Below are 22,224 nucleotides of genomic sequence, written 5' to 3' on the forward strand. Positions count from 1 at the left end.
CAACCCTAATGGCTGGGGTTGGTTTCCTGACCGGGGATCGAACCCAGGCCGCAGCTGTGAGAGCGCCGCAGCCTAACCACTAGACCACCAGGGAGCTATATTACCTATAATAATAATATAGATCTAAATCTCTATAGATAGATAGCTAGATAGATAGATAGATAAATAGAGAGAGAGAGAGAGAGAGAGAGAGAGAGAGAGAGAGAGAGAGAGAGAGAGAGAGAGAGAGAGTTTTCACTCTCCTACCATCAGGAAAGCGGTTCCGAGCATTCGGGCCGCCACATCCAGACTGTGCCACAGTTTCTTTCCTCAAGCCATCAGGCTACTCAACAAACAACTGAACTGAACTCTCTCTCACACACACACACACACACACACACACACACACACACACACACACACAAAACTGTGTGACTGATCTGCACAAACCGGACTCAACACACACTCATATTCACTTTGTGTGACTGATCTGTACAAACCGGACTCAACACACATCATACACTTCACACACATGATTCAGTACCACTCACACTAATCATTACCGCAAAATGTTTACATGCCGTTTTTGCACATCTGCCGGGATGGCTGCTATTTGTTCTATTGCACAATGTTCTGTTTACTTTTTTCTGCTACTGTTCACTTTATCTCGTTAGGACAGGTTTACTGGTGGAGCTATTTTGTGTATTGTGTATTCTCTTGCACTGTCCTGTGTTGTCTTTTGCACTGTCCTGTGTTGTCATGCACTGTCCTGTGTTGTCTTGCACTGTCCTGTGTTGTCTTTTGCACTGTCCTGTGTTGCCTTGCACTGTCCTGTGTTGTCTTTTGCACTGTCCTGTGTTGTCTTTTGCACTGTCCTGTGTTGTCTTGCACTGTCATGTGTTGTCTTTTGTACTGTCCTGTGTTGTCTTGCACTGCCCTGTGTTGTCTTTTGCACTGTCCTGTGTTGTCTTGCACTGTCCTGTGTTGTCTTTTGCACTGTCCTGTGTTGTCTTTTGCACTGTCCTGTGTTGCCTTGCACTGTCCTGTGTTGTCTTGCACTGTCCTGTGTTGTCTTTTGCACTGTCCTGTGTTGTCTTTTGCACTGTCCTGTGTTGTCTTGCACTGTCCTGTGTTGTCTTTTGCACTGTCCTGTGTTGTCTTGCACTGCCCTGTGTTGTCTTTTGCACTGTCCTGTGTTGTCTTTTGCACTGTCCTGTGTTGTCTTGCACTGTCCTGTGTTGTCTTTTGCACTGTCCTGTGTTGTCTTTTGCACTGTCCTGTGTTGTCTTGCACTGTCCTGTGTTGTCTTTTGCACTGTCCTGTGTTGTCTTTTGCACTGTCCTGTGTTGTCTTGCACTGTCCTGTGTTGTCTTTTGCACTGTCCTGTGTTGCCTTGCACTGTCCTGTGTTGTCTTGCACTGTCCTGTGTTTTTCTGTTTCTGTGATTGTTGTTTTATGTTGTTTTATGTAGCAGCTGGGTTCAGGAGGAACCCACTGCTACAGGAGTGTTTCATTTCACTGTGTACTGCATCAGCTATATATGGTTGAAATGACAATAAAAGCTTCTTGACTTCTCTTGAGAGAGAGAGAACCTTTTTGGAAAATCCCTGATATCTGGTGATGTGGTATATGGTATATATATTTATATGATCAGGTTGAAAGCTCCTCATGCAATACTTTTAAACTTCTGCTAAATCCATTTTAAAATTATTAATTTAAAATAATGCTGTAATAATTCTTTGTTTCAGTGTAAAAATCTGTAAACTTAATCTTCTGCTTTTTTTGTTTACTTCCTATTAACATCTAAACCCACTGAGAGTTGAACTTCTGCTTCGTGATTTAATTAGCACCTTGTGTAAGTGCCATGTGTGATTATATAAGTGTTAACGTGACAGATGTAAAACAGAGACACCTGCTGGGGACATTTGGTTTACTTTGGTACTTAAAAGATTAACAAATAAGGTGCTATTTTATGATTGGGCTAAGTGATGTGGAAGGTGAAAGGTTGTTAGCTTTTCTTTTTTTTTAAGATCTCAGACAGGTAGACAGCTCCAGCTGCATTCACTACAGCATTAAACATGGAGCGTGGACTTAAACATGGGATCCATAAGACATAAAAATGGCATTGCATCCAGACTGGAAATAGCCATCAAATCTAATGCAGTACTAATTTTATTTTTTTGAGTCTGGTGGATCCCCAGCCTAAGCAGAGCTCAGAGCTCATGTTTCTGCTATCCAAGCTCACTTGCTCAGCTCACCAATGGGCTGAATGCCAAAGGTAACAGGGACATTAGTACTGTGGCTGGGTTTGTTTTGGGAGTCCGAGTTCTTGTTTTTTGCAGGCTGCAGCGACTGCATGGAGCGTCTACCTGGATGAGAGCTGACAGCTGCCATGCAGAATTTTTTTTTTTTATGTAGTAACTCACGGTAGGCTGAGACGATTGCAAATGCAGAATTTAACTGCATAAAAGTAGATAAATCCACACACACACAAAAAATCAGCCAATTAGTATTACAGACAGAAAAACAATGGCTTGGTACACTCAGGTGCGTGCAAAATGAGACCTAAGCATTAATTCACAATGAGGCAGTGTCCAAAGTCTGTTTTTAAAGGGTGTGTGTGTGTGAGACTAAAGACAGGTGAGTGTAATCTGAATGTATTAGTAACTCAGAGTTATGGGAAGTGTAGTCTGGGTAAAGCCATATCTGTAGGCCCTGGAGAATTCTGGGAAACTGATTTTGGGATTTGGGTTGACCTGACACATTAAACAGACTTTATCTTCTCTTGGTCCTGGAGAATCGCTAGGAAGCCCTATAATGTAGGGAACATTGTGAGTAAAAGTACTGGAAAAATAAACTCTGAATGATTTTACAGTATTACTCAAGATCAGAGCTCTTTTTGTTTTTTTGAAGGGATGAACATCTAAGTTGGTTGAGGGGCTTTTTTTAATTGTCAAATGTACAATACAGCACATATCCCATGATCCGATGTTAGGAAGCTGGGGTCAGATATGATACAGCACCCTTATAGCACAGCGAGACTTGCTCTAGGGCCCAAGAATAGCAGCTTGGAACACTGGGGCTCAAAACCCCAACTGGGGCTCAAAACCTCAACCTTCTGATCAGTAATCCAGAGCTTTTTAGTGAATTAGGGTGCACAAACTTTTGCACATTAAATCCTCATAAGATGTTGAGCCACTGTGTGTGGACAAATGATTTTTTTTTTATTATTAACTTGTGCACAATAAATAAAACACACTTAAATATTAACACATTTAAATATGTGGACACCCGGCCATCCCATTTAAATGTGCTTCTTTCCAATCCATATTTATTCGACTTCGTTCTTCTCAGAAGGTTTCCACTAGATTTTGAAGTGTGCTTGTAGGGATTTGTGCTCATTCATACATTCGTGCTCATGTTAGATTTGGGGATTCGAGGTCAGGGCTCTCAAGTTTGGTATGGGCGTCGAATTTAATCATATAGGCGACCAAAATTAAATACTGGGTCTAAGTTAAGGGAAAAACATTAAGTTTTAATTAACTTCCTCCAAACATCTAGAGCCTTTCAGCAGAAAACCAAAAGGTACTCCAGGGTCTTGAGTTTGACATGTCTGCACTATGGGTTCATCACATTTACAGGGCCCAGCATTGGGATCTTGGTGGTGCCGGGATTTGAACCTTCTGATCCAAAGTCCCGAGCTACCATCACCCCAGGGTTATGGCATTCGTTTCTGCGGTGTGCTGGAACGCATTTGGGCCGTGTCGTTCCAGGGAAGTAAAACCATAAAACCAGAAGTGTTTGGGGTGTACCAGTGAGTTGTCCACATACTTTTGGCCACGCAGTCGATGCAGACTTACGCAAACTTTCATATTATACAAATTCAACTGGCACAATGATTCCTGTTATTTATATCTAAGTGCCCTCTATAGGCGAGTAAAAACAAAGCGGCCATTTTGGAACTCAGCCAATGAGGGCGGGGGAGGGCGTGTTGAGAGAGAGAGAGAGAGAGAGAGAGAGAGAGAGAGAGAGAGAGAGAGAGAGAGAGAGAGAGGGGGGGGTGGCCACGTCGCGTGCACTACAACTCCTATGTCACCTTGCGCGATTATCCCAGAAGAGGCGCGTTCATCGGCGTTGAAGGGGAGGGAACAAAATACTCCACTTCCCGTGAATCATTGCGGTGGTTTCCTCGGAAAAACTGAAAGCCTGTAAAGTCACGCCCACTTTTTTTTCTGAAACCGGAAGAACGCGTTCTCAGCGTGGTGCTGGAGGAGGAGATGGTGGAGGTGAAAGTGGAAGGGGGGGTGGGTTCAGACTTGATCCAAGTTAGGAGCTTGAGAGGTCCACGATGTAGCTGAGAGTCCAGGTTTTTTTTTTTATTTTACATTTTTTATTTTTCAATTATTATTATTTGTTTTAAATTTTTGCTTACATCGTTTTCCTTTGAACGCCGCTCGTGCACTGGAGCCGCGCGCCACAGACGCACGCGAGCCGGACTCCGGGGGCCCGAGAGAGAGAGAGAGAGAGAGAGAGAGAGAGAGAGAAAGCTTCTGTTTCTGCACCGTTTTGGTTTTGCAAAAGAAGAAGGGAAAGAGAGGGGGGGGGACACACGAGTGTGAGCGGGAGAGAAAGAGGCGGCGGAGGAGGTCCTCCAAGCCTGCCGAAGAAGAAGTAGCACGAGCGCGAGAGGTTGGGGGGGGGGAGAGAAAGAGGGAGGGAGAGAGAGAGAGAGAAAGAGCGCACGAGAGAGAGAGAGAGAGAGAGAGATAGATGGAGGGAGGGAGCGAGAACGAACGCAAAGTCTTTTGTGCTTCCCCTCCCCCCCACCGGAGCAAAGGGGAAATGTCCGTGTCCAAAGGAGGAGGTGAGTGCCTTTTAAAAAAGCGAACCGTGCACGCGACAACAGCAAAAAAACAAAAAAAAAAAATATTGCAACAATTTTTTTTTGCAAATAAACGATCAATCTCTCGATTGCACGCGCTTGTGCACGCTTTGCGCCGTGCACGCGTTCCCCCTCTTTTCACTGATGCACGTCAAAGTTGGAAGTGCTTTTTTTTTTATTATTTTTTTATAAAAAAAAAAAAATAGTTGCATTTCCTGTTTTAAAGATTTGCTTGCATTTCTTTTTTTTTTTCTTCTTTTTTTGGGGGTTGTCTGCAGAGTTTCCTGGTAAGACCAAACCAAAAAAAAAAAAAAAAAAAAAACCGATCTCCTGGGCTCGCTCGTGCTCGTGGGCTTTGAGTAACCTTAGCGTTTTGCGCATTCTTCCTCCAGCTGCATTGTTGGTTTTCTTTTACGAGGCGATTTTTTTTCCCCACTTTGCATTGAATTGCAATATAACGCAACGTTATGGATCGTGCATCTCGACGGCGCGAGCTTCTTCGGTCTCTGTATAGATCCGTGCACATTTTCCATAGGTCGATTTATTTTTATTTATTTATTTTCCTTCGCCTTTTGCAATGGCCGCGTGCACATCCTGCACGAGAGCGTGCACGGGGGTTGTCGGGGGGAAAGATTGCATGCAAAGTGCATGGAATGGCGAGCAGATAAAGTTGAATTTCTTCGTGCAGAAGACGTATAGGGACACGGTGGAGGGGGAGAGGGGGTGCTGGAGGAGGAGGAGGAGGTGGTGTGTGTGTGTGTGTGTGTGTGTGTGTGTGTGTGTGTGTGTGTGTGTGTTTAAAGGGGGGAAGAGCAGGGGGTAATATCTAAACTGTAAAATGGACTAGTTGCATGGCAAGATCGAGGATTGTAAAGAGCACACATGGGGGGGGGGGGGGAAATGTCGCTGGAGTTTTTATGACTTGCCAGTTTTGTTGTGACTGTGCGTAATGGAAAATGATTGGGACGCCCTGAGCTTTGGCCCAGTAGCAGGCTGTTGCATGGGCAGACCTTGCACACAAAAAAGGAAAATAGAAATCTAAATATAGTTTTGCTGCTGAGAACATATTGAAGAAGAAATGCAAAAAAATAAGAAAAATCAGTGTTTAGCTTTTTGTTTATTTACTTGTGCATATATATATATTTTTTCCTCCTCAAAAAAAAAAGCTCGTGCACCTCAATGCATGCTCAATTCTCCTCCTAATCTCCAAAAAACCTTGGCTTCTCCAACTCGTCCAGATATAAAACATGGCCTCTGACGTGCGTCGGACGTCTGATCGTGCAGCAACGGAGCTCAAAAGATTGCAGCCCCGTAGCAGAAGTCGCACGAGCGTTCGCACAGAAGAAGGCGTTGTGCAAGAATGCGAGGCCCTGCCATGATGTTTTCCATGTCGGAAGAGGAGTGGTTGTGTTACTGCGTAACTGGGACACACCTGACTCCACAAGCAGGGCTTAAAGATTTGGTTTGACTCGTGGCCCCAGCAACACGCACGCAACACGCTCGCACGTCTACCTGCTCAGGAACAGTTTGGGAGTGTCCAGGAAATGGATTGTGGAACGGCAGGGCTGTAATGTTTCAACCCAGTGTTCCTTAGAAGCTTCTGTTTTCCTGTTGCTGTGTCATCGTCACTCTATATGCACCCCCCCCCCCCCTCATGTCCCTGTCCCTGGGGTTGTAAATCGCAAGGTTGCGAATGTGAAATGTGAGACGAGGCTCATTAAAAAAAAAAAAAAAAAGGGTTATGATTGATTTAAGGCGTGTTTTTTTTTTTTTTGAGACGTTTTCAATGCTAATGTGGTTAACCTGCATGCACGATGGTGTGACGCACACCTGAAGGTTGCACACCTTTTTTTTTTTTTTATTATTTATTTATTAATTTATTTTAAATTAAATCCCGTGCACCACGGACAACCATTTTATCTCGATTACTTTACCCCCAAAACACAAACAGATTCTCGTCTACCTTTCAGCTTATCATCAATGCAACTCAATCCTTTCTTGTGCAAGCGTTTCTGAGAAAGCTGCATTTACACCGAATTTCTGATTTGTATTTTGAGTAAAATTTCCTGTTTGGAAAATCCCGCCATGCTGCATGAAGTGACTGTGCTGGTTACCTGGAAATGCAGGATTTTCAGTTTCAGTATCTTTTTAGATGGTCAGATCTTTTCAAACATTAACCTGAAAGCATCATTTTTATAATTTTTTTTTTGTATTTATTTATATTTATTATAAGACTTGTGCTTAATTTTAATCTATTTTCAGTTGTCAGTCGGACAGATATTTCATTCACTTTCGCTTTGGTACAAATTTAAATTGTCTGCATTTTATATATATATATTTTTTTGTCCTGGTTGTATTTGGACCCTGAAAGTTTAACAGTTTTCTGCAGCTTGGGTTTCATGCATTTGCGTGAAATCGTTTTAAATCCTTCTCCTGAAAGCCCTCGGTGATGTTTCTTCTGTGCAAAATGAACCATTTGGACGTGTTTTGTGTTCCTACTTGCAGGAGGTAGCACTAAAATGAAATTCCCTCTCTAACATTATCAAATTTTAAAGGTTTCTATGTGCATAGAATAAAAAAAATTATGCATGATTACAGATGAAATGCCGGTGTAACACGATTCGTCGTGTCAAAAATGGTGCGCAGATTCGAACATTTTATGCATGCTTTTAAAATGTATTTATATATATTTTTTGCCCATTTTGTTGGAAAAAAAAACAGAACAAAATGTATTCAGGATATTGCTGAGTTTGCAGATTTCCGAAGGCGATTTTATTCCATTGCATTTAATGCATGTCGATCATCAAAGACGAACACACAATGTTGCAGACGTGCTGAAACCGGTTCCAAATGAGCACATCGACGTGTGCAGGGGAAAAGGGGAAAGAAAAAAAAAAACCACCCTCCGCTTGCTGACATACATAGGACAACTTCAAGAGCACAAAATAACTTTCAGGACATTGTGATTCATTTGCATGTGCAGATCTTAATTTTTTTTTTTCTTCCTGGTTTCCTGGCCTTTGCTTAACACCCTCCCAACCCCCCACCACAGTGTCCTCGCCGTGTCTCGAGGCCCTAAAGTTCCTCTGCACAATTGTTGCATTTCTCATGCAAATGGCTCCTGTGCGTTTTATCTGCAGATCTCTTAAATCTGCCATTTATTTCTAAACAGGGCGATTAAAGGACGGCCGTGTGGCCACGCTGCGCTTTATGCGATAGGAACAATCGTATTGTTTTCCTGCTTTTGCGCAGACGTGACGTCGGGCCTGGGCGCGTTTTTGACCCCGGCCTCGAATGGGGGAGAAAGAAGAAAAAAAAACCCGCCCGAGCTGCAAATCCGTGTCAGGAATCTTTCGCACGAAGCTTTCAGCGTTTCGATGGCCGATCTGGATTTCAGGCCCGAGCGACGTCACAGACCACGCAGTGCACACGCATGCGAAGAGGTGGTGTGCTGAAAATAAGACAAGCATAAATAGTGTCTCCCTGGTGTTAAATCTTTTGGGAGTAGTCAGCCTGTTCGGTATGCGGGCTCTCCGACCGAGAGGCCCTGCCTAGAGGGGGCAAAGCGCATACTTTATCTCCCTCGCTGTTCTTCCTTTTCTCGCTCTCTCTTACTCACTCTGCGAAGGATGTGAGCTATGCACGGTTGCGCAAGCTCTCCTCTGACATTGATCTGTCTTTTTTTATTTTTTTTGCTTTTGCTTTGCAGACTTCTGAATAATTGACTTTAGGATTTTTTTTTTTCTGCTCCTCCTCTCTCAAGTCTGGTGTCTCTTTACGATAGCACTTACTTCCTTGCATCCAATCGCACCGGCTGTTACAAAGCCGCAAGGGTCTCTCTTTAATCTGCACTGCTAATGTGGTAAAGGGAAAAAAAAAAAGGGAAGGTTATTGTAGGCCCTGCGATGTTTCTCATGAGGAGCCACAACAGTTGCGTTGTGATGTTTGACCTTCACTTCGGCTAGATTTATTGCTAGATGCAATAAATAGCTAGATGCAATAAATAGCCTCGCGTCATTATTTTTTACGTGCGCCGATTCGTTTTGCTTCCTTGTGGAGAAAACCCGAAGACGCCGCAGCAACCTGCGACGCAGCGGCCGGTTGTAGAGTTGCAAGATGGCGCCGTTCGACATCCAGAGATCGGTTTTTGCATGTGTAATTCTTAAACCCGACTCTTCTGAAACGGGGGTTTTGTGGGAAGAGTTTACACAGGATAATGGTAGAGACTTTACTCTAAACATGAAAGTTCTGCATGATGACCTGTAGAGGAAGCAGGCAGACAGGAGCCACTGATGACTCTTTTCTCAAACTAGTGTCCCCAGCAGATCTTCGCTACACTATCTGCCATCTTTGGAAGTGTGCACTGTCTTACAGATTGCCAGAGCGGTCAAGGGGGGGGCAAACAGCCGGCAGCTTAAGAGAGGTTATTTTCATCTCCCTCGTTCTCTCTCCCTTGCTCTTCCTGTCGGACTCGAGTAGTCGCCTGCTGAATGGTTTCCATTGCTTGTTTGTCCATTCTTTCTCTCTGTCTCTCTCTCTTCCTCTTGCTCTGTGATTCATCCTTCCTCCTCCGGGCCGTTGAAATTCCACAGCCAAACTCTTGGGATTGTTGGAATTCCGGGCAGTGTGTGTTAGCGGGATCGTGAAGGTTGACAACAAGCCGCCTGGTCCTCGCCCAGGAACTCCAGGCATGTCGAGGCCACGCTAGTTGCCAGTCAGAGGCTCCCAAACCGCATTTTTTTTTACGAATTTAAACCAGCAATCGGCCATTTAGACGCACGCAAAACAACAGCAGGAACATATTCACAACTTGCTGCGTTTTTAGAGCTACTGGTTATTTTATTATCCTCTTTCCTCCAGACTTCTCAGAGACTTCCTGAGCTTAATTAGAGGTCATTTGGATGTAAATGCTATGTACAGTTGGAGCTTGGCTTTCATAAGACGAGCCAAACTACCGTTTCTTGGCACAGTCTGCTTTGGTTTGAGTGCACATTTGTCGTATATCCAAAAACTCTAAGGAGTAGCAAGTTCATTGGTTGACACATGAATGGGACAGCGCTTAACACTCAACATGGCTGCTATTTGATATTAAGGAAAAAGCCAATGGCCTTCATTGTAGAATAATTACTGAGAAGCTGTGTCATATTCTTACACTGTTAAATCACTGCTGTTTTTGTCCTCATTGGCTTTTGTTTGAACGTAATAAACCCAAAGGACCCCACCATATTAGTTTAACATTCACGCCAGAAGCAACAGCCAGCTAACTTGTCCGATCAATAAAATGAGGATAATTTATGAAGTGTAAAATGGAATGAAACTGCATAATTTTCATCGGCAAAGCTAGCTACCAACCTAAACTACCAGTTAAGCCAAAATCGCTTCATGTCACCGGACACTATACTATGTAGGCAACCAGCATTCCATAAATCAGGAGCCATTGGCACAGACAGAAAGACAGATAGATCTTTGTCATTGCATAGTAAATGTACACCGCAATGAAATGTAGTTTAGCATCTAAAAGAGGTGCACATTGCAGATTTATATGCAAATATATTTTCATTATGTAATAAGTGGATAAATGTACAGCAAATAAATATGAAATAAAAATGTGCACGAGTTGTCGAGTAAGTGCAACAAATATAAAGGTTCTGGGCAAATGTGTGTGTATATATACGTGTGTATAGTTATGAGGAAAATGTAGGATATTTAAATTGGATTATATAAAAAAAGGTGAAGAGAATGTTTAAATATATTATATATATTATATACAGGATTATATACATTATTGCAGTCAAATTAGAAAAGCATCAATGCCTAGCGGTGTAGCTTGGAGTTCAGTAGCCTAATGGTAGATGGTTAAAAGCTGGCCCTGAACCTTCTGGTTCTAGTTTCTATCATCTTTATTTATTTATTTATTTATTTATTTATTTAGATAGATAGATAGATAGATAAAATGTGCTCCATATTTCCATCAACTTTTCTCAACTGTCACATCCCAAAACACCTAGATCTAGTCACATTAATGTAAGTGGAAGTTGCCAGTCATTGAAAATTAATGGTTTCTGGTGGATTCGATGCTGTGAGTCACTGTAGGTGTTACAATAGAAATAGCCATAAAACTAATTTTGGCATCATCGAAGGCTTGTAATGGAGAAATGCATACATTTATTTTTTACACCTTTTTTTATCAACGGTTCCAATGAAATTCACTTTTCAGCCCCTTTGAGCCATTAAGTGTTATTGGATCACCTTTTAAGGTCTTTAATAAGATCCTTAGAGATGATACCAATATAACCTCAGCTTAACCTGCATGCTTGTTGAAGTGTTTTGATGTCTACCTGCACTTCCTAGAGAAGATAAAATTGTGAGCACTCCAGCTGGTGAGAATCTCTTTCTCGGAAGTCCTCGAGGAAGTGCCAGTCTCGTTCCCTTTCCGTGCTGCTCGAACAATACAGCGCTCGCCATTGTTTCTGGCCGATAGTGCACGGTTATATAATCCATCGATCATATGTCTTTTCTTGGCTTTGTAGTTGTCGTTTGTGCACAGGCCAGGCTATGTTTTGTAGCTCTTCCTCCATGGGAACAATGTTTTACTTCACCAAACAATAGCTCTGTCACCACTTTTGACTAGTAGGTGTTTCTCTTGTGGGCTGGTCCAGGCTGACTCTTAAGTTCACCATGACCTGCTTTGGCACGATGTAGGTGAAATGCTATGTGAAGGCTGCTTGATGTCAATGCCATTTATCTGTTCTTGAATGCAAGGTGTGGCTTCTTGAACCACTGAAAGGATGACTTCATTTCACTATTTCTCTGGCTATGGAGAGTTCTGAAGACCAGCTGAGAAGAAGAAGCAGGAAGGCAAACCAATCTAATGCTTCTAACCATATCAGCTGCCGGCTGGATTTCTTTAGGAAATGATGCAAAGTGGTCAGGGTGACGGAGATATACTTGAGGAATTGAGGTCCAGTCGCAGGACACGAGAAGTCCAGTCTCGTGTTCATGTGCGAAAGCATCACGTCGGTCGACGTAATTTGTCAAGAATATCTCCATTCGGCATTGTAGGTCACAAAGGATTGCAAAGGGGCAGAAAATCTCCACAGAATGTCTGGAAACTTTCCATAGGAGCTTTAGGAAATATTGGAAATATTCTAGGAAATGTACCAGGAGTTTATGGGAATTTCAATTAGAAATGTGTGGAAATTTATATTTAAATTGTATCATATACAAACATCAATCTAAACAACTTGGTCATAAGCTGATCTGCGTGCAAACTAATACAGATTTGACTTTGATTTAATTATTAGCATACTTTTTTATTGCATAATAGCTTTACACACAGCACAAGGAAGTTTCAAGCATGAATGTGTGTAAACTAAGCAATTTACTAGAATACTCATCGAAGGTATTTTTTTTTTTTTTTTTTACATTTTGTGTGCAGGATTCAAGAAATGTTTATGGAGAAATGCACAGTGCTACTACTACATTAAAGTTCCCTATTATAGGCTAACCTGCTATTTTGTGAATTCCCAGTTTATTCCCTTTATTTCCCATATATTACTGTTAATTCCCATGGAAAGTTTCCAGTCTTAAATTTCTTCAATATGGCAATACTAGTCACAATTACTCCGAATCCAATCCGTGCATTCTTAATTGAATAAAAGACAATTCTCAATAAATAATGTATCTGAGAAATGAATCAAGTAGATCTTCTGCACGATGCTTTGTGATCTGCTTTTCTTAAGTCTTCCCAGAAGGTTTCATTTGTTTTTTTTATCTTGGCTCCCAAAGATATTGCATAAATGAATTCAGGATGGAGCTGTAAGCCTCTTTTCATCACTTTAAGTAGCATCTGTGCAACCAGGTTGGGTTCTTTCCCATGTTTAGATGGGGCTGTTTAGCGTTTTTGCAGATCACAGAGCGTTCTTCTGATTTGTGTTTGTGAATGTACGTGTGGGTGAATTGGTAATTTGCATGGCTGGCTGTGCTCAGATGAAAGCTGTCCTCTACTCTGTCGAGCGTGCCACTGCCTGTCCCGGCGTCTCCAGCTCATCTCTCCATCTCTCCGGCCGGCTGAAACGAGGAGAACTCGGTAAAACGGCGGCGTAGCCAGAACGCAGCGACAGCTGAGGAGCGCTTGACACGGCTCGACACCGCCTGTTACATTTGGAGGTTCTGGACCGGTCTCACTAATGCTTACGTAACTGTTTCTCAGCTCCCTACGTGCAGAAGAATGCTTGTAGCCTACTGATATACATACTCATACTCTACATTTTCTCTCGTTATGCTCTTCCATGATAACAGTTTGCAGTCGCTTATTAGGCATCAGACCATGACATTGTCAGGATTGCAGATGTTCAATTCAGCTGTAGTTTGACTGGAATTTAGGGACTGTAAGATTCACCGTACAGCGGCATAAAAGTTAACGTTGCGATGCATCGATTTCGAAGTGCGCATCGGATAAAAGTCGGCATTTGTATCGCGACACATCGTTTTTAACACGTAAAAAAATCATTCGTTTATATATAATTCTTAGTAGATGCGATGTATTTATTTTTTTTATTATTTAGAAAGTGACCCAAAATGTGTAAATGCGTTCACGCATCACCTCACTAAGGAAACCGAGGCGCGCCGAAAGTCATATAGATTACAGATTAACATGGCAGAGGTAGAGCTGTAACTTCCTGGAGACACAACAGGAAAAGAACTCGAGACTGCTGTCTGTCCGAACCAAAGAAATAAAAGCAGACTATCTGTACCATATTGAAATTGGAATGCGCTGCAGCACAATAGGGCTAAATCGCATCTGTAGCTACTATGTGTATTTTAATGAGTCGTGTCTTTGGTGTGAAAGTGTTTGCCCCCCTCCTGATTTCTTATTTTTTTGCATGTTTGTCACACTTTAATGTTTCAGATAATCAAACTAATTTAAATATTAGTAAAAGATAACACAAGTGAACACAATGTGCAATCCAAACCTACATGGCCCTGTGTGAAAAAGTGTTTACCCCCCTTAATCTAAACCTTTGGTTGGGCCACTCTCAACTGCAATCAAGCGTTTGCGATACCTTGCAATGAGTCTGTTACTGCGCTGTGGAGGAATTTTCGTCCATTCGTCTATGCAGAATTGTAATTCAGTCACATTGGAGGGTTTGTGAACATGAACTGCCTTTTTAAGGTCACGCCACAGCATCTCAATAGTGTTGAGATGTGACGTGCCAATGTTCTCTGGAGATTTGGACGTCAGTTCTTGATTGTGATGCATAATATGCTTCAAACTAATTATTTGTACGAGTATGAAATGTATTCATTGCCGTGTATGTCTGTGTATTTAAAACACCGATTAATTGGACAGATTGTGTTTTTTCAATCATACATACGTCTTATTTATTTATTTATTTTTCCGGATTGTTTAAAAGGACAAAAAGGTTAGAAAGAAGGATCCAAGGCACAATATACCTTTTTACACAAAATGTTTTTTTTAATTCTCATCTTATTACTGTATGATGTTATAATTAATATAGCCTCAAAGAATGTGCAAAAAGCACACATTGGGCCTAATTTTGTAGCTGAATCTTTTTTGAATATTGAATATTTAATGGTATGCCAGGTAAACATTGTAAGATTTTGGGCTGTCTTAGATAAACAATGACTGATGTGAAACGATCATGGTGCTTTTCTTTGGTTATGGCTCCTTAAAGGTGGTTCTAGGTCGTACTAGGAGAGGGGTTCAAAGACTGCTATTTTCTTGGTCTTGCAACTGAGGATAGTCTGCAGAATTATTCTGCCCCTTGTCAGAAATTCTGTGATCTCTATCTACTGACTAACCAAACGATTGGTTCTGAAACCTAATACCACAGGGGCAAAAAGAACTAAAAATTATGAAGGCGGGATCCAAGTTGGCCTCTTTTCTCTGCCCAGGTCTGTCTGTCTGTCTGTCTGTCTGTCTGTCTGTCTGTCTGTCTGTCTGTCTGTCTGTCTGTCTGTCTGTCTAAAATGTCTACATTTTATTCAGTTCACATGAAATCCACAATTGTCAAAAGTTTGCTTCATCTTGCTCTATTTGTATAGTGATGGTGATTAATTCTTCTATACCAGCTTAAAAAATTGTTTGTGTCCTATACTGTCCTATTATACCCAATACTGTCCTATAAAATACATTATAAATGCTACTGCATATATTTCTACAGGGATTTCGTCTGATTTAATATACTAATAATTTAATTTTAACACCTACAGCAATCTTATTGTAATTTCCCCCTTTGCACCTGCATAATTGTTTATTGTATATACATATTTGCTAACTGCATTTACGTTCACGTCATTTGGCATTCGCCCTTACCCAGAACGACTTTGATCTCATTCATACAATTGAGCAGCTATGGGGTTAAGGGCCTTGCTCAGGGGCCCAGGAGTGTCATCTTGGTGTGGCTGGGATTTTAACTTTCAACCTTTAGACCCAAAGGCCAATGCTTTATCCACTAAGCCACCACACACGCGCACAACCACACTTCCTTGGCCCTGTACCTGTACTCTGCACAATGGCAATAAAGTTTAATCTATAAAAAAAAATCATAAAATCTAATTATAAATTACAGTAGGCAGGGCATTTTTCTTATGATGTCTTGAATAGAATCACAGTTTTGCATAATCCAGGAAGTAGCTGCCGGTAGCTAGTCTCAAACTGTCCTGTAAATTTTGATTAATTTATAAAATCTTTGTCATAGTTTTATTTATTTATTTATTTATTTATTTTTAAACAAATCATCTAAAAATGTTTTTCTACTTTTCCTTTCTTTGAAGAAGCTATAATTTTTGGGGAGAGTAGACAAATATATGGGGAAAGTTTTAAGTGGTTAAGATGTTGGACTTCAGATCAGAAGGTCGAGAGTTTAAATCCCACCACCAAGCCGCCACTGCTGGGCTCTTGAGCAAGGCCCTTAACCCTCAACTGCTCAATTGTACGGATTAGATAAGTGTAAGTTGCTCTGGACGTGAGGCGTCTGCTAAATGCTATAGATTGAAATGTAAAAATAGAGACTGGGGGGGGAGTTTTCCCCAGAACTTTGTATGGAAATTAGTCTTTTATAACACTTGTTGGAATTAATTTTAGCTGTATGGCTGGCGAATAAATACTGATATGCAGTTTTGCGAGTTAGTACAGACCCGGAGGCAGAAATCGATCCATCGTGATCTACAAGGTTATCTCGAAGGCAATGCTGGTGGATGGTGTTTGACCTATTGGCAAGGTAGTAGCTAAGTGGTTACTGTTAATGTTGTTACTTCTAAGCAGAAGGTCGTGAGTTTAAATGCCACTACTGGGACCTCGAGCAAAGCATTTAACCTTCAACTGCTCAGTTGTATAAATGAGCTAATTGTAAGTCACTCTGTAGAAGAGCGTCTGCCAAATGCTAAATGTCTTGTTCTGTACTAACTTGCATGCTAACCTCAGTGTCATTTTCGGATCTACGTTCACGTCGTACTGGTGCGATTTGTAATGGTTTTGTAAGGAGGAAAAATCTGTAGACAGTGTTGCACTTTAAGTGGTGAGCCTACAGTGTATCGTAAAGCAAGTGAAAGATGTTTTGCTGAATGATTCCTGCGAGAAACCGGTGATGCGTTGATGTGCATTCATAAAAAATAAAGAAAATTTAATGGAACGAAGCACCCAGTCAGTGTACATTCACATGTACATATTACAATACAAATGCGTTTCAGAAATTTTCATTGAAATGTAACTCTGGCAGGACTGCTAGCTGCCGTAGCGTGCACCTGAGCACCTTGTGTGTATCTCGGGCCGTGTTTGTGTATGGTGGTGGTTGTGGGAGTAGTTCAGTGTCAGTTTTCTTTTATTATTGTTGTATGTGTAAATGTAGGTGGGAGGAGACCTTCCTGACTTTTGGGCAACAAAGCTGCACTGAAAATGAGAACAGCCATGAGAGGGGGCGAGGGGTGGAGGTGGGATCGAAAGGGCAGGAACGCAGGAACACATTGCTCTGGATGGGCAAATACACACACACACACACACACACACACACACACACACACACACACACACACACTCTGCGTGCCGCCCCGTGCCTACGCTTCCTTAATGTCCAGTCGAAGAGAGATATGATCTCTCTCTTTTTCCAGCATGTGCTGTTGCACATTTCTGGCATCAGCAGGGGCCTAATGGAGCAACAACAAACTGGTCAAAGATGATTATTATAGTTAAAATGCTGAAAGTTTGTGTACATTCATGCCTAAGAAATCTAATGTGAACCTTGACTCATATTTAGCATAGATTTTTTGGCTTTTTGACACAATCTAATACCTATTTTACTGCCCTTTTTACAGCATTCAACAGACACCCTTTCTCAGACCGACTTACAGAAGATCTGTGGAGTCTCTTTCATGCTTTTCGAACTTTATGACTGGGTCATAGATTAAGAACGTGAGCCATTTTAAATCGTTGCCATTATTTGAATATATGAATATAAAATATAAAAGCCAATAAAAAAGTGAGTGAGCCAACACAAATCCATTAATGAAGAAAAAAGATTTTTAGACAAAAGATGCTGTATAAATAGATGGATACTCTGTCAAGAGCTACAGGCTTTAACGGAATGCCGAAAAAGAAAAGGTTGTAAAGAATTAGTGCTTATGATGATTATTGTTGCAATATTTCACTGGCATAGAATCGAGTCAAAAGAGCTTCCTCTTCAGCCTTTACTCTGATTGTTCATTTCATACTCACAGCTGCAGGGCCCATTTCCTTATATGGAGTTGTGTGGGCGTTACTGTATGCAAATGAGCTGTGTTTGAGCTGTGTTCTGAAATTTTTACAGTGCCACCATAAAATATTTGGTTTGGCTTCAGCAAACATATATATACAAGTTTAACGTAAGTTAAACGATGGTGCGCTTTTCCCGAGTTTGCATTGTTTTTGTATGATCATTTGGTTTTATGTAATATACTGTAGCTTGACTACTTAGTATAGCTCGACCTCCATTTCAGAAATGCAAATGAAGCTTAAGTGCGTTTAATTTTTACTAATATATTAGAAGTCAATATATGTTAATACTCATGCTTCTTTTAAATAAAAATGTTTGCTGTGCATTTTTCCATCGTTCTATCTTTTTCATCCACGGTAAGATGATGCCTGCGTTGACATGTTTTGTTTTAAGTCAAAGTAGTTTTTACAGCGGTCCTTTCCAGCAGGCAATCTTGTGCGCGTGTTTGCATACTGTACAACAAAAAAACAAGATTGACGTGTTTGGTATTGTAAATGGCTAAAGTCAAGAAGCTTTTGTCATTTCTACCATATAAAGCTGACGCAGTACACAGTGAAATAAAATGACGTTTCTTTAGAACCCTGGTGCTTCATTAAACATCGTGTAGTGAAGGACAAAAGGAATCGGCACCCAACGGATTAATTAACAACCCCTATTTTTGAATGTGTTGGATGACTTGGCAATCAAATGTCAATTACTTATCCGAGATTTCAAAATGTTTTGTTTTTCCTACACTGACCATGGCACAAAACAGCATTTTGAATAAGTTTTGAAAGTCTTAAATATTGTACTGTAATTGTGGTGTTGCAAAATGCTGACACTGGAGACTCCTTCCTTGCTCCATAAATATACCCCAAATAACTTTTCTGTGTGAAAATCCACCATCAAAGATGTTACACTTTTTAAAAATGAGTTTATAACAGGGACAGTGCATGTAGGACGTTTTGGTGACAAGGTGAGGGAGGAGAGATTGAGATGGTTTGGACATGTGCAGAGGAGGTACATGGAGTATATCAGTAGAAGAATGCTGAGGATGGAGCCACCAGGAAGGAGGAAAAGAGGAAGACCAAGGAGGAGGTTAATGGATGTGGTGAGGGAAGACATGCAGGTGGTTGGTTTGAAAGAGGCAGATGTAGAGGACAGGGGGTATGGAGACAGATGATCCGCTGTGGCGCCCCCTAATGGGAAAGAAGCCGAAAGATGTTACATTTTTCTTTGTGTTAACTTGCACGTTTAAAAAATCAGTTTATTAGTAACGCTATATAATAAAAGGATTGAGACACTCGATTATATTTGTTTCATATGTTCGTATATTCATGTGAGCTACATTCGTTTAGCTAATAGTTATTAGTAAATTAGTTGTTAATATACTGTGGAGATTCAAGATTGAATTCTCTTTTAGCCGATTCATCGTTGCTGTAGTTATAGAAATGTAATTAAAATAAGAATTTCGTTGAATATTCGAGTTCAACATTAGACAAAGTCTTCACAGTCCTTGTTTTGGACATAAGCCCAAAGAAACCGATCTTGTTGAGAGAATTTTCCCTGAATGCAGCTAATATTATAAGGAGAACCTCCAGAAGACAAGTTGAACAGGAAGTGTTTTGATGGTGTCAGCCGAACGTCTGTTTGTTGTTACAGATCATGTTCCACTCTACTCAGCACTCGGTGCAATAGTAAAGTCGAATCTGTTGGCTAGAAATAAAAAAAGAGATCCATTGGAGATTTATCATTTGACAGAGCTTTGATATGTGGATTAGGGGTTCTAGTGTAGGATTTGTGTATATCAGGCTGTGTGACTTGTTCATATTTACTGTATAGACCGTTGCTAGATTTCCTCTTATGGTATATATTTTGTAAGTCATTTTTTGGGTCAAGCTGTCTGCCAAACGCCTTAAATGTAATGCAAGCCGTTAAAGTTCTCTTTTTGCGCATTGTACTGCAGAACACATACAGTAGGGTTACTGGTGGAGCATTTTTGTTTTGTGTACGTCTTACACCGTCTTGTGTTGTCTGCACGCACTGTCTTTTGTTTGCACTCGGTTGCACACAATGCACTTTGTGGCGAGGACAGCTCACTTAAGTCCTCAGCTATGCATTCTGTATGTAGCTTTATGTTTTATGTAGCACCAGGGTTCTGGAGAATCGTTGTGGTTGAAATGACAAGCCTCTTGACTTGAAATGGAAATTTAGGGCTTAATAGCGTTTCATTATCTAGTCACGCGCTTACGTTTAAGGTAAACCCTAGGTATATTTCTATTTGTTCTATAGGTATTTAAAATATAGATGAGATTTTTTGAACGTGTTTACTTGTACTGCTCAAGGAGAAAGAGATTGGTCAAAGTATTGATTCATTTATTCAAACAGCAGTTAAGATACTAATGCATCTGCGAGACGAGCGAAAGATCTCCTGCTATAGAGCTCTGACCTCAACCGCAAATCTCCACAAGCACATCCCAAAATCTAGTGGAACATCTTCCCAGAAGAGTGGAGGTTATTATAACAATGAATAGGGACTAAGGGTGAAATGGGACTCACTAACCTGTATGCTGAGGTGATCGTGCCAACAAGATCATGTGATCATTGGAATTTTTTTCCCCGTATTGGAACTGCGAGTAAACAAATAAGGAAAGAAAACGCCATGAATATATTTAATTTTAAGTTTATATCGCCCAGCCTTTGAGTCAGTGTTTTGTGATATTCTCTGCCATAGAAAAGATTTGGTTGGTTGTTGTAAGCAAGACGTCTGCCTCTCTGTCTGGCTGCCTGCCTGTCTGTCTGTCTGTCTGTCTGTCTGTCTGTCTGTCTGTCTGTCTGTCTGTCTGTCTCAATCAAGGGGAAAAGAGAGGCTGAATAAACAGCTGTATTGCTGCTATAGTAGATGGTGATAACCTTGCTTTACACACCATGATGAGAAAATAATCTACAAATGCGGTATAAAAGGAATAAAACGTGTTGTTGCAGAGATTGGAAAAGGATAAACTTTGCTTTTGGGAGCAGTAACGCCTTTTCAGTGTGACACCGCAGCTCAGATTAAACACCTCGTTTTCAGCCATGTAAATTTCACAACTTCTGAAATAACCAGCGTTATTTTTTTTGCTCTGTTTCACTTCCTTGGCCCAGGTATGCTGTTTTCCTCTTTTTGTCAAACTGGTGCAGGTTTGCATTAAATTGTCGTGTGATTTAATTGGACTGAATTAGAAAACTACTCATGGATTTAACTTTTTTTTCTTCTATAAATCAGAATAAATACATTATCCTTTGTATAGGTGAACAAAATGTGCTGAGGATCTTTGGAGAAGGATTAGGTTAAGCGTTTAAAAAGTATTTGTTTAATATTGTATGACGTACTCCATAAACCATCACACGAAATGGCTTTCGAAATGTTCTCCATAGAATGTCTTAATGTGCTCAAGTAGCATTTTTATGTCATATCTCTGAAACCAGAGTTCAATAGGAAATGGACTGTTCATTTGGCCCCTAAGCACATTTTTAGCTTTAAAGAAAGAAAAGATAAAATTTTTTTAAATTCTGCCTTTGCTCGTCCCAGCGATGTTAGAAAGCAAGGGTCAGAGTGGAGTGTCCACCCACGATACAGCAGCCCAGGGGCAGAGTGTGAAGGACCTCACTCAAAGGCCCAAGAATGGAAGCTTGGCGAAACTAAGCTACACCACTGAGCTACACTTTTCCTCTTCACCTTCCTCTATACTGCAATAAAGAGGAATGTCTGAGGTTTCTGAGATAATTAATATTTGTACTCTGGACTCTTTGTTCACGTCGGTGAAACGAGTGCATTACGCAAATATTTTGTTGCAGTTGTATTCAGATAAAAACCGACAGTAGGAACAGTGATGCCTAGTGAAACATGCAAATCTGATGAGTAATGCTGAGAGAGGTTGCTACTATCAGCCCACGTTTGTTCATTGAAGGTTTTTTTTCATCTCTTGATGGAGAGATGAGGAAGTGGAATAAAAAGGAAAGAGAGAAAAAACAACGACGATCCAATTAGATCACATTGGCTTGTGTTGATGTTGTCTGTTGTTTAATTAAAAACCCCTTATTAAGAAATCAATAAAACCTGTAGCTGCGCCGACCTGAATTTTGATATCAAATTTCAGGGAAGAAGGTGTGGCCTGCTATCAGTTCAAATGCGGGAGGTGTGGCCTCTGTGCTTTCTTTTTCAGTGCAGGGGGTGTGGCCTATGTGCTGTCATTTTCATTGAAGGAGGCATGGCCTCAATGCTATTGGATCCAGTGAAGGAGGCGTGGCGTCTGTGCTGGCAGTTTTCAGTGAAGTAAGGGTGGCCTCTGTGCTGGCAGTTTTCAGTGAAGTAGGCGTGGCCTCTGTGCTGGCAGTTTTCAGTGAAGTAGGCGTGGCCTCTGTGCTTGCAGTTTTCAGTGAAGTAGGGTGGCCTCTGTGCTGCCCGTTTTCAGTGAAGTAGGCGTGGCCTCTATCCCTGCAGCTTTCAGTAAAGTGGGCGTGGCCTCTGTGCTGGCAGTTTTTAGTAAAGTAGGCATGGCCTCTATCCCTGCAGCTTTCAGTGAAGTAGGCGTGGCCTCTGTGCTGGCAGTTTTCAGTCAAGTAGGCGTG

At 41.2% G+C, this 22,224-nt stretch overlaps 2 protein-coding genes and 1 long non-coding RNA gene across 4 annotated transcripts in view; 1 reads left to right on the forward strand and 2 right to left on the reverse strand.

Moving 5' to 3' along the window:
• The window catches only part of LOC310734542, a 152,446-nt gene that overhangs the window by 101,475 nt on the left and 28,747 nt on the right, over positions 1 to 22,224 (reverse strand). The gene's annotated exons all lie outside the window — the stretch shown is intronic.
• itgb3b (integrin beta 3b) overlaps positions 1 to 22,224 on the reverse strand; it is a 285,998-nt gene that overhangs the window by 66,723 nt on the left and 197,051 nt on the right. The window lies entirely within an intron of this gene.
• Positions 4,219 to 22,224, forward strand: part of map2k6 (mitogen-activated protein kinase kinase 6) — a 41,055-nt gene continuing 23,049 nt past the window's right edge. Inside the window, exons 1-3 of one of the 2 annotated variants that reach the window (XM_083556616.1) lie at positions 17,733 to 18,201; positions 18,743 to 19,864; positions 19,921 to 22,006. Coding sequence is in view for 1 of the 2 variants with exons in the window: in XM_083556617.1 (XP_083412743.1) it covers positions 4,750 to 4,843 (94 nt within the window). In the remaining variant the exon portion in view is untranslated. Of the gene's footprint in view, positions 4,844 to 17,732; positions 18,202 to 18,742; positions 19,865 to 19,920; positions 22,007 to 22,224 lie in introns of those variants that run through there. The other variant, XM_083556617.1, reaches the window with a different exon arrangement.

Source organism: Silurus aristotelis (assembly GCF_946808225.1).
Source record: "Silurus aristotelis genome assembly, chromosome: 12".
Classification (NCBI taxonomy): domain Eukaryota; kingdom Metazoa; phylum Chordata; class Actinopteri; order Siluriformes; family Siluridae; genus Silurus; species Silurus aristotelis.